Here is a 13,210-nt window from a genome sequence, read left to right as displayed (position 1 = left end):
ACATTATCCAGATTTCAGAGGAGACTGCAGAAGGCCTGCTGTGGTGGCTGCTGACTGTGATTGGATCATTAGAAGAACCTCTCTTCCCCTACCCAGAGTTGGCAGTGGTGACCGCGGCGTCACTTCTGAGTTGAGGCGGCCACACCTAGGAGCGGTTGAGGTCAGAGGTCAGAGGTCCGAGGTCTCTGGCAGAAGCCTGGCTCCATATCTACCTCTAGTTGCTGCTGGCCATCTGCTTGGCGTTGAAAGCATTCATTCTGGCTGTTGCAAGTGCTTACAGACAACACAGACACCACCATCGCCTTCTGTCATTCAAGCAGGGTGGAATGGGGTCCAGGAACTTGTGCCAAGAAGCTCTATGCCTCTGGAAATGGCTGGACACTTTTTCTTGGTGAACCACCTGGCAGAATCTTTAAACGCCAGGATGGGCGAACTCGGCCGTTGGCGCCCTAGCTGGTCAAGGGTGGCAGTTACACCTGGCGGTGGTGTATGGTCTCTTCCACAAATGCAGCAAACTTTGGCCAGATCTATTTGCCACCGTCGAGAAAGTGTAATGTTAGAAATTCTGCGTGTTGGAGTTTCCAAGACATAACATAACGTGTATTTGTAAAGCGCACGTTCACCCAGACTAGTATCTTGGTGCTGGATAACAGATGTGTTGTATTTATTCCTGCTGCTCAGCCTAGAATGTTTGGGGTGAGAGATAGTTAGAATGTTGAGTGTGTAAGACTGTCAGTTGGATGAAGGGCTGAGCGGCAGGAGGCTGCTCCTGGTGGGGATTATCCTGCATTTCTTTGAGACACTTCAGAATTTCCCTTTGCGGTTTCTTATCCTCAAGACAGCGTTCCTCATCGCCATTACATTGGCACAGCGAGTGAGTGAGCTGCAGGCTGTCTGTGTCAATCCACTGTACACAACCTCATTTCCAGCCAAAACTGGTTCTGCGGACACAAGCATCATTCTTGCCGAAAGTTATGACACTATTCCATGCCAGCGTTCTATGCTCCTCCTCACCCCTCTAAGAAGGAGAAGGGGATACTCCATCGATTGGACCCCAGAAGAGCATTCCACTTTTACATCAATTGCACCAGAGACCACTGATAATTAGCTCTTTGTGGGGGTCACTGAGGTGAAAAAACGGCAAGGCTGTGCAGAAAAGGACCATCTCCTGCTGGATTATACTCTGCATCAAAATCTGCTCCTCACTGGCCAAACAGCAGTTCTTCGATGGAAGTGTTCTACCGATAGTGGGTGAAGATACAATGGAAATGGATATTCCTCTGGAAAATGTCGAGGTTCTTTCCAAAATAAATTCCGCCGGAAAGTGGTTATCTCCACTAGCAGGATTGGTATCCTTGATCAGTAAATCTAGCCCCTTGAGTAATATTCCGCAGCATTCTGGTCAACAAATGCCACAGACTGTAGACTGCAGGCTTGAAATCGGGGATCTGGAGCATTACACCCTGCCGGACATTGCCCTACCTTTGGAAAAAAACAACATTTTGGAGGCCAAGTTGAAAACGTCAATTACCAGGGAGAGGGTGCAGAGACTGTCATCGGATACTTGTGCCAGTTGCCCTCGCATGCCAACCCTGTTCAGCAGTACCTCCTCTAGCGTGTCTCGTATGAATTCATTAGATTTGTCTAATCTGGAGACGTCAGAGGCGTGTCCAGATGAAGGGGCACACCATTTTCTGCAGGTATTAAATGTAGCGGATAATAGATGGGGGAGGGGCAATCTTGAGATATTAGATGTGTTGGAGAGGCTTCTTTCATGAATGGTATCCTTATTGGAGAAAACTGCTATGAATTCCGATCATACACTAGATGTCCTTTCACCAATTTTAAGGGGGTAACTGAACCTCAACTCTACCAATCCCATTATAAGCAAGTCTGAAAAGGACATTGAAGTAAAATCCCAGGCATGCCAGACGTTTATTGTAGTGTCAAGTTTGGGAATTCAGGTTGAGGTTCTGGTAGATAAAGGGGACCCCATTTATCTGCTCAAAATTAGTCCCCTGTAAGTACTGCCCCTAAAAAATAATGCAATGGGGATACTTTGTACATCAGTTTTGGGGGCAATACAAATGCAAGTGCACTTTTGAATCCGTTACAGGTGTACCCCATTTTTAGAAAAGGGCACACAAACCTATCTTGCATTATTAAATTATTAACTAACCCGCTTCACGTTAAACAGTTGATTGACAGTGTTGATGCTGTTCCCTCTGGGGAGGCTGCCCCACTGAAAGAAAGTAATGGTCTGAAAGGATACTCCCAATCCTTGTGGACGTCCAACATTAGGGGTGCTCAGAGACAAATCCCCCCACCCTCTCCTGTAGAGTAGTTGACCCATCTTGGAAGGAATTAGGGGAGCTGGAAGGGCAGGAAGTCAGAATTCCAAAATCTAATCGAGGTGAGGTAGAAAATGCACTGGAGAATTTTAAAATACATTCTAACGCGGATGTAGTGCACCAGGGAATTATTAACCTCATAGCTGCTATTAAACATTCCTCCCCAGTGCTGCGCTGTCCATTAGAACTAGTGCTGAATGGACGTTCAATGGTCGTGCGCAGCACTGGGGAGGTAGTGCTGCCGTCGGCCAATGCACCGAGGCAGCACTTAAGGGGTTAAAGACCACAACTCAGAGAACCTAATAACACAAACAAATGCAGTTGATACAGAATTCAGTCGGGCCATGGTTAATGCCCCCTCAATCCACCCTGGCCGGGGTACTGTTCCAGTACGTATTTATCCCCGCCAAGGGAGGCTTATGGAGGGAGGTTACGACCTTTACTCTTGCATTGGGTCGTTGTCTGTGGTGGGGTCCAACCCAGGGATGATTGATACGACATATGCTGGACACAGAACTGGGAAACCAAAAAACATTTTGATCTTCGCTTCCCTGTTTGATATAGAAGCAGCTTTATACAATAGTTGCTCCTTGCCGCAGCTGCTTGCAGAAATAGAGGATTTAAGATTAGTAATAAGCAAAGACATTGAGCCGGTCTATCTAGATTTCAGTAGCGGTCCCCTAAATACCAGAGTCACATGTAGCTAAGTGATAATTTCAATGCGAGCATTGGCTAACGCTGATTCCTATAGGAAAAGAGGGATAGACGTGTTCCCATATGTGGATCCCTTGGTGGCTCCGTTTGAATTTCACAGGATGGACTGCCAGGAGCCAGGTAGTAGGATTCTCAACACCAGGGGTGCCATAAATCCAAAAGATATTAACATTTTGGTGTGTAGTTCTTCAGGAGAAAAAGAGATCAATATTATAGGTCCCAATGTCCAAAGATCTAACAAATTCAAAGGGGATGAAGCAATGTGGAGTTGTGTAGCTGGCTCGCTGAATGACTCTAAATATAACACAAAACTCCCCATGCTGCGAAGGTGGCCCCTTGGGGAAAATCTTGTCTCGGCACCTAGTGGGTGTTGGAAATTCTAATCTTAACCCCAAAATAATGTATCTCCAGGAAACATGGATCTGCCTCTTTTTTGTGTGTTGTTGTGCAGCAAAACCTTCAACTAAGGGTCGCGCTAGTGGTGGCATCTGATTCATTGGTTGAATAAATTGTTTCCGTTGTGCATAATACCAGTATTTCCGAAGGATGCTCTTTGATATGGGGTGCGCAATTTGAGATAACACTAAAATCTCAAATTGCTCCTCTCTGGGGTTGTATGTTGTTATAACGCATTCCGTTGCAACGCATGCCTTTGCCACGCATGCGTTACAACGGAATGCTATTCCCACGCATAACCTTTACCACGAATATTCCTTTACCAAGCATACCTTTACAACGATTTTCGTTGTAAATGTATGCATGGTAAGGGCATACTCTTGGTAAAGGTTATACCCCTCCCCTGTACCCTTACCTGACCCCCCAGCCCCAAATCCTTCTTATAATGACCCCTGCCCTGAACCCTCAATCCTTATATATATATGTTTTTTAAACTAAAATTCCATTTACATCTTCACGTTGTCTCCTCTCCTTCATCTTCCTTGGTGACGTCGTACATCGTAAAGAGGAAGCAGAAGTTTCTTTCCGTTTCCTCTCAAACTACGCTGATTGCCTCCACTTCACGACGTGACATCAGGTTCGTTTTTTTTGGGGGGGGGGACCCCGAAGCCCCCTTTTCCCCCCCGCTTTTTTTCCATTTCCGTACAACGCAACGCCGTTCCAACACAAGTCGGAACTGCGCTGGTGTGAGAGGCGAGGGAGGTCATCCGGTTGGAGTATTTTGGCGGTGGAGTTCAAGCTGTGAATTGTGACATCGGGAGCTTTGAAACACTGAAGTAATCTTCAGATTTACACTCCTTGACTTCAGTGGAACACTTTGGAGTTGCACAGAAACGAAATCCAGGTCACTGCAATATTCAAAGTCCTGAATAGCACCAGTAAGGTGTTGGCCTATATTAATTTAACTGTTTGAAATCTTCAGTAGTGGAACTAATCACTGAACCACAGCAAAGGTCTGTTTTAAAAAGTTTTGTTTTTTAAAATAATTCTTAAATATATACTAGCGTAGAAACCGGTTTGTCTCGTTTAGCCCTAGTAGGCCGTATAGGTTCCCATTAGTGCTAATCTTAGTGAATTTTATAGGTAGTGTTTCTGGCTAGCCTTTAACAGAGGGTTGCAATTATTAAAGTGTTATTTCTATAATATGTCTGTTATTAATCTTGTCATGGTTGCATCTGAAAGGGGTTTTCTTCTTCTTTCTTACTGATATTGGTTCTATAGTTGCACTTTGAATCCTCATATTCTGCTACCGTCATGCACAATTGTTTATCTATTAATCCAAGACTTTGATATATGAGCACTTGCACTTTCTGGTTTCCTTATATACTGCTAGCAATTGCGTGCAATAGTTGCGTACTTGCACTATGATTCTTTGTATACTGCTTCCGTCAAGCACAAATGTCTATCTATCAATTCAATATTTTGATATTTGAGCACTTGCACTTTCTCATTTTCCTGTATTCTGCTAGTTATTGCATACTGTACTATGAAGGCAATTTGTTTTCCCTTTTTTAAACATTTTCTTTTTCTTTTAACCTCTGCATTTTAACTCTCAATCTGCCCCCGTTAGCCTTGTATTTGAAAGGACTCCGTAACTTTGCCTGCGTTGCTTCTCCTTGTTTTTATTGTGTAATGATAAATCTTTTATTATTTTAAGACAAAAGAATCCTTCTTTTCTAAGTGTTGGTTGAATTGATAACTTGAATATATGTTTTTATGTGGAACTCTTCGGAGTTACAAATCATAATAAATAATTGAATTCATTGAATTGAGTAAACTAAACATTGAAACTTGTGGTTTCTACTGGAGTGATTGGAATAATTGTTGACCTATTGTAAGAATTCTTAGTACCCTACCTTTACTTTGTGGTTACATATTATTTCTAGTTCTTGGTATTTCTACATACTATTTCTATTGTTGTTTCAAGGCGACCGACTGCAGCATTGGTGTAACCAGAGTGCATCCATTCATGCACTCAGCTATTCATTTTGACATTAAAACATAGGCTCACCAATTCTGAGATTTAGTCATACCATTCCCCATTCATTCATCCATGTATGCCTGTGTGCACCTGTTATCTGTGCAGTCTGTCATTCCTCCTCCATCCAAACATTGATCCAGTTTCACATTCACTGTCTCATGCACCGACTACGCACAAACCAAACATTAAATGAAGGCATGTCTTTTCTTATAAAATAGTCAGAACAATTGGCTTTCCCAACGCTTGTTATTGGATCCTTGTACATTTTTACCTTGCTAATTGTGTGTGTCCATTTGGAAACAAAACATAATTTTTCCATTTTTTCAAGGTGAGGAGCACTTTCTCTTAGGCTCCTACAAAGAATCTGTAGACGTCTGGAAGAGGGCACTGCAAGAAAACACTGCTCCAGGTATGCGCAAGTCTAGAGAAGTAGCCATGCAGGGTCATTTTCACTAGCTTACATTGTATTTCTGAGTCTTTATTGATACATTTGTAAGTTTTAACATTCCTTTTTTTTTTTTGTTTGTGCTAAAGGGAAGAGAGCATGTTTTCTCCAGATGCGGTATTTCCTGGCTATGTTATATTGTCATATATATCATAACAATTTAAGTGAAGCCCAGGGTCTGTGTGATCAACTAACGAGGGTGTTGCTGAGGCAATCCCGGTTACCCTTCGATCAAATGGAAGAAAATTCTGGTATGTTTGCCTTACTTGTGAGTTTTATATTTATTCTCTAGACAGTTTGATGTCTTGTCCAGAAGTGTTAATGTGGCGGAGAGATGTTCAGTAAGAAGTTGTCAGCAAGATAATTAAATGGGCGTGCTTTGTGAAACATTATTTGTGATTTTACATCCTCTTCTATTTGAATGCGATGCATCATTATTATTTAGCTCTCCTTGTTTCTAGCTTAGCAGTTCTTCATACAGTTACAGCATGGCCTTGGTATGACCTGAACTATTCAATATCCTCACTATACATGTGGTGCTCTTATTTAAGGCTTTAGGAGGTACATTTCCAGTGCTATTCAAGCTTCCTTTTTCTTGCACAAGACCACACAATCTAACGTATCCGTTTCCTGAGTTGCCATATCTCTAATTTTTGAAAATCTTGATGATTCTTCAAGTTGTGCTTCATTGATCTAACAATTGGCAGAATATTCTGAACTCACAACCGCAGGACTTGTGTGGATAGGGGATACAGAGTTGAGCGGAGGGGTCATGGGATTACTTGGAGAGCCAGTGCTGGGCCCCGTGCGGCCATCGAGAGGGGTGTCTGTCAGCCATAGAAGAGCCGCTGCCACACTGCCTGTGGAGACTTGATTTCTTGTCATGCTACCTCATTGCCACAATCAGAACTATGCTTTGTATATACACACACTTGATTTCAGTAGCGGTACCTGTTCAAATAAAGTAATTGTTTATCAGAATTATACCATTATTGACGCAGTTTCAGTCTGTTGGGTCAGTTTGTCTGCTGCTATTTCTCAGCTGCAAATGTTTGTTTCCTGACACTTCTGCTACAAACCAGGCGACAGATATAGCTACTGCCCCTCCTACTGCTCCACCAAGGGAAATTATTACAGGTGCAAATATCACCACCACTGTGTCTCCTACAAAATGTCTTCCAAACTAGGTAACGCTGGAAGGTTATTTGGTGGCACTATTATTTGGTGGAGTGGTGTGGCTCACTGGTTAGAGGCGGCAGACCTGGGAGCAGAAGTCGGCCGGGACCAGGGTTCAATTCCCGACGCGGCAGGGTCGTGGACTTCGGTCAGCGGACTCGATAATTCTCGCTTCGGTGCCTACTCTAATCAGGGGTCCCACTCGGCAACTCTGGGCATTAGCTTGCCTAATCTCCACAACGGCCCCTCCAACGCCGGGGATGCTTGGCTCCACCTTGGGGACTCCCAGCAGGGACCATCCCACAGGGAAAGCCAGGACGGGTTCCCCAGCGTTACACAGCGCTAGGAAACCTCCGGGTAACAGTGCGCTTTACAAGCTCAAACATAATAATAATAATAATATTCTTGTGTTATGAGTGTGAGTAGTTATCTTCCACTATGAATTCTGCGAGTTCAAGAACATCTCTAAGATGTGCCATTTTTGCTCACCAAAATGTGTTTTCTTGATGAGATTTCCAGGTTGTAAAACAGTGACTCTAAATCAGTTCCTTCAAGGATGGCAACAGGGATCAGAAACAGGAAAAGCAATGTGCCGATGTAACTGCCCACACATGGGTTCTAGTGTTTATGGTTGTGGCAGTGGTGGCTGGTGAACTGTGACAGTTATGGGTCATAATACTTACCTCTAAGTCCAGCAAGCCATTGTGCCAGATTTGTTCTTGGACGGTTTGGGTGGTTCTCCCCTAGAATACGGATCGAAAAACAGTGGGATCAGAAAGTACATTTTAATGCACATTTTTCACCTAAACTTGCTCAAAGGGCACTCATTGAATATACAAGTTCTTTCATCGTGTGCCAAGCCGATGAAGACTGATGCTTCTCAGGAGTTGACCTAGTTTTTTATCGGATCTAGCCGTGAGAAACCTCAACCCCCCCCCCCCCCCCCCATATTACTTGATATGTCAGTAATTACCTCCATTGTGCCATAGCCAACATTTGTTTTCCTGCGTAATGACAAGAATTATGTCTAGTATCTCAATGTTTGCATTTTTCTACAGTTGTCCTATATGCAAAGAATTACGTCTAGTGTGCCAGTGGCAGCATTTTGCTATGGTTACCTCTTATCCAAAAAATTGCCTCAAGTATGCCAAGGACAGTGGCAGACTCAGAAGCTTAAAAACACAGATACACACACACACACACACACAACCACACACAAACACACACACACAAACACACATGGCAGACTCAGAAGCGTAAAAAAACACACAGACACACACACACACACACACACACACACACACTTTCACTCACTCACTCTCACTTCTCCATCACTAAGTCTCGCTCACTTACTTTCACTGGCACACATGGACACAAACATATCATTTGCAAACCCACACACTCTCTCTCTCTCTCTTGCTCTCTCTCTCTCATACAAACAAAAACTCCCTCTCTCGCCCTTTCTCCTCCCCCTCACCTCCCCCCAAGATGTATTTGTATTTCTTCTTACCAATAGCTGCATGCCCTGGTCTGCTTAAGCTCCTCAGATACTGGGACAGGCACAAGCCTGCCTAATAGCTCCAGCACTGAAGCAGGAATTTGAAACCAATACTGCTCACTGTATTCTAGCTTCAGTTTTCTGCTTTTTGCTTTTTCACCTCATCCTAGCATATCTCATCACAGGGTCGGGTGGAGTCAGTGAAGATGCTGACCTACCCTCCCAGTGACAAGTTGGGGTGACAGCCCGATTGATGGGTAGCACTGAGCACTGTAAGACTTAAACCTAAAGCACCTGAGGCTACCTGTATGAGGTGACACTGTAGTGCATCACACATGGGGTGGCACCTACACGTGTCAGATGCTAGAGGTAAGATTGGAACATTGTCAGCCCTGGACAATCTGCCTAATGACAACCACGTGCATGTGCTACCTATTAAGCAGATTCACTTCCAAAGGCCTATGGTCAAACCTGAAGAGCCAGCCTTACTATACCAGTAATGAATAGTAAATTATTATTCACTAATAGTATCTTAAAAAAATACGTAAGAGTCAGAAAAGGAGGGCGGAGACCTAAAGTCCATTGGGGCAAGCCCCATAGTGGCCGTGTTACTTGTGTTTGGGGATGTAACAGATGATATTTGTTTTCACTTTTTTTTTTTTAGGTTTAAAGTATTTTATTAAGGCATAAAAAAACACGGGGAGGGGAGCAGGAAGTCAGGTAAACATACAATACAAGAAGCTAAACGTTGCAGCGAGTCAGAAGGAAAAGAGGGAGGCAGGATGCCCCAGAGGGTAACAAGGCAAAGACATAAGGCAATAAGGCATTGTGTACGACCCCCCTGTAGGCCCCCACTCCCTAGGCAAGGCCAAGCCAAAATAACACTCCGCGACACCGTAAAAGAGAAGTATACCGTTCCACCAGCCCCTCGACCCCAGAAACGGAAGGAGAAAGAAAAGCAAAGAAGGAAAGAAAAGAAAACAATACCCCAACATCCCCGTCCGAAAGTCAGCATTAGAAGCATATAACTCCACTTCCCACCCCCGACCCTCGGCCCCCAATCCGCACATTCACTCCGCCGCTGGCGCCGGCGGCGTCAGCCTAAGGAGGCGCAAGTACCGTGGACACGTAAGCTCGCGAAATTCCGTGGACAGCAGTGCCAAAAAGGGATGCCAGAGCTCCTCAAACTGGTCAACATTCCCAGCCACCGTTAGCGATATCTTCTCCATGCCCAGTACCTGCCAGAGCCTATGCAACCAACCAGTGATAGAGGGGGCAGTGGGGGTGCGCCAAAGTACAAGTATGTTCTGGACGGCAGAGCCTAGCGCAATCGCAATCTGCCTGCCCCTGCGGGATTTCAGCGGGTACATCAAGTCATTGGGGAGGCCAAGCAAGACATACGCGGGGAAGCGCGGAAGCTCGATCTCAAAATGCCTATCCACCTCATCTAAGACTTCCTTCCAGTAGGCCGACAGCACCGGGCACTCCCAGAGAATGTGCGTGAGGGTGCCCTCCTGTCCGCAGCCGCGCCAGCAACCCTTATCGCCTATTTTGCGCATCTCGTAGAGCCGCTCCGGGGTGTAGTACCAATAGGTGGACACTTTAGTGAAGGTTTCCGTCAGCCCAGTGTGGTACGCAGAGTGCCTCGCCCGATATGCAATCTTGTCCCACTCCTTGTGGCTCAGGGTCCTGCCCAGTTCCCTGTGCCAGCGCTCCCTCCCTGGGTTATGGTAATGAAACGGCGGGGGTTGGAGAAACTTATACAAATCAGTGATGAGTTTGGCGTCCGAGGCCCGGGTTACCAACCATCGCTCAAAGGGCGTAATCGAACGGGCGGCGACGTCACGCACTGGGGGTTGAAGAGCCCAGTGGCGGACTTGCATGTAACGCAGTCTGTCCCCCTCCGTCAGACCAAACTCCTGTCGGAGCTGCTGGAAGGGGAGCACGCCCTCCGGCCCGTAGATCTGGAAAAGCGCCCTGCATCCCGCACTCACCCAGTGGGAAAAGGCCCCCGGCTCCAGACCCGGAGTGAAGTCCGGGTTGCCAGCAATGGGAGTGAACGGCGATGGAAAAGTGGTGAGCTCCCGAAGCTCACACACCGCGTCCCACACTCTTAGCGGGACCCGGGTGATAAAGGAGGCGTAGAGATTAGGTGGGCGATGAATGCGCCGCAGGAACGGGACCTCCTGGAGGGTACGGCCTGCAACTGCCTGGTCTTGAAAGAGCCAGTGTTCGTCCGATTCTCACCGGCTCCATTCCACCAGGTACCGGAGCTGCGCCGCCTGAAAGTACTTCCGGAGGTCCGGGACTCCGAGACCTCCCGCCTCCGGGGCAAGCATGGAGAGGACCCGCTTCATCCGAGGCTTACGGCCCTGCCACACAAAGCGGGAGATGTCTGCCTGCGTCTGCCGTATCCAACCCACGGGGGGCTGAAGAGGCAGAGCGCGAAAAAGATACAGGATCTGGGGCAGTATTGTCATCTTCACCGCCGCAATACGGCCCAGCCACGAGAGTAGGCCCTTGTTCCATCGGCCGAGTTCCTCTTTGATCTTTTTGCCCAGAGAGGAATAGTTAGCCGCGACCATAGCAGGCAGGGAGGGAGCAAGCAAAATGCCCAGGTAAGGCACCGTGGAGGAGGACCACTGCATAGGGAAGAGACTTTGAAGGTCCCGCCTGGTGTCGGCAGAGAGCGACACATCCAGCGCAGCCGACTTGGCCATGTTCATTTTAAAGCCCGCGACGCGGCCAAAAGCGTTCAGCTCCTGGACGCAAGCAGGGAGTGACCGCCTGGGGTCATCTAGGGTCAGCAAGACATCGTCCGCGTATAAGCTGACAGTATGTGTGTATTGCCCCATCGTCACCCCAATAGCGTCCGGGTTGTCGCGGATCCTCTGCGCAAACGGCTCCATATAAAGGGCAAAGAGGAGCGGCGAGAGGGGGCAACCCTGTCTCGTGCCGCGCTCAATGGCGAAGCTGCTGGAGCTGTGTCCATTGACACGCACTGACGCCGACGGTCGCCTATAGCAGTTAAAGACCATAGTGCGGAACTTCTCGCCGATCCCCAGTTTCCCAAGAACCAGCTCGAGATATGGCCAATGAACCCTATCAAAGGCCTTCTCCGCGTCGACCGATAGTAGCATCCGCTCCCCCGGGACGCGTGAGGCCTTTTCCAGCACGTGCGTCACCCTCTTCGTGTTGTCGACCGTCTGTCTACCGGGTACAAAACCGGCCTGATCCGCCTCCACCAAACCTGGTAGGTGTAGACCCAGTCTGGCCGCCAAGATTCCGGTATAAAGCTTGAGGTCCACATTTAGGAGCGAAATGGGCCGGTACGAGCCGCACAAGGTCCGGTCCTTCCCCGGCTTGGGGATAACCGACACAGTCGCCGAGAGGAGGTCCGGTGGGATGGCACCCGGCTCGGAGAAGGAATTGAACAAGCGAGCCAGGAGAGGAGCAACAGTGGGACAGAAGGTCTTGTAGAACAAGGCCGTGTAGCCGTCCGGGCCCGGGGCTTTACCATGCTTCAGCCGTACGATCGCGGAGATGACCTCCTCCACGTGAATGTCCCTCTCTAGGTGGTCCGCCTGGGAGGGGTCCAAGGCCGGGAGGGTCACAGAATCCAAATAGGCCTCAGCCTCTCCCGGTGGGGAAGGTTCTGAAGCGTACAGTGCCTCGTAAAAGGAACGAAAGGTATCTGCCACCTCCGCGTCACCGGAAACCGGGATCCCACCCACTCCCACCAGCTCCTTCACCACATTGCGTTGCTGCGCAGCCCTGAGCCTATGGGCCAGGAGCTTACCGCACCTGTCCCCGCCGGTGTAAAAGGCATGTTTCAGGCGCAGCGCTGCGTACTCCGCCCGATCTAGATCCAACGCAGAGAGGAGTTTCCGTGCCGCCTTCAGTTGCTTCCAAACACGAGGAGCCCCCGTTCGGCGGTGGACCTGCTCAAGCTCCCTAACCTGCGCTGTCAGTTCCTCACTCTTGCGCTGGCGTTCCTTGTTTTCCGCCGAGGAAATGGAGATAAACTCTCCCCTGACGACTGTTTTCAAAGCCGCCCACTGCGTAGCCAGGGACGTGTCAGAGTTGTTATTGTGGGTCGGGTAGTCCTGGATGACCTCCCCCACCCGCTTCACCACCGATTTCTTATGGAGAAGCGTGTCCCGGAGCCGCCACATCCCTCTAGAGGGGGGGGCCGCCGGCCACGCAAAGACTCCGGAAACCGGCGCATGATCGGACAGGGACAAGACCCCATGTCCGCCGCCATGGCGGCCGAGCGAAGCGGGCCGCTCACCAAAAGATAATCCAACCGCGAATAAGTGCGGTGTGCGTGGGAGAAATATGAGTAGTCCCTATCGGTGGGGTGCATGGTGCGCCAGAGGTCATGCAGGTCCATCTCCGCAATCTGGTCCTGTACCGCCTCAGAAAGCTCCCCTGTCTGCGGAAAGCGCTGGGCAGACCTATCCAGAGTGGAGTCGAAGACCATATTCAGGTCTCCCCCCAAGATGATATGGCGATCGGGCGAGGCAGTAACGTCCACCAACACTGATTCCAGGAAACGATCCTGGTGGTCGTTTGGGCTGTAAACCGAA

The 13,210-nt window shown here is 48.1% G+C and overlaps 1 protein-coding gene across 1 annotated transcript in view; it reads left to right on the top strand.

The window, feature by feature from the left end:
* Window positions 1-13,210, top strand: part of CPLANE1 (ciliogenesis and planar polarity effector complex subunit 1) — a 2,360,818-nt gene that overhangs the window by 597,076 nt on the left and 1,750,532 nt on the right. The window contains exons 14-15 of the mRNA XM_086960545.1: window positions 5,831-5,911; window positions 6,037-6,198. Coding sequence (XP_086816671.1) covers window positions 5,831-5,911; window positions 6,037-6,198 — 243 coding nt within the window. The remainder of the gene's footprint in view (window positions 1-5,830; window positions 5,912-6,036; window positions 6,199-13,210) is intronic.

This window comes from Lissotriton vulgaris, chromosome 3_1 (assembly GCF_964263255.1).
Source record: "Lissotriton vulgaris chromosome 3_1, aLisVul1.2, whole genome shotgun sequence".
Lineage (NCBI taxonomy): Eukaryota > Metazoa > Chordata > Amphibia > Caudata > Salamandridae > Lissotriton > Lissotriton vulgaris.
Note: the sequence above shows the minus strand (reverse complement) of the source record. Positions and strands in the feature narration are given on the sequence as shown.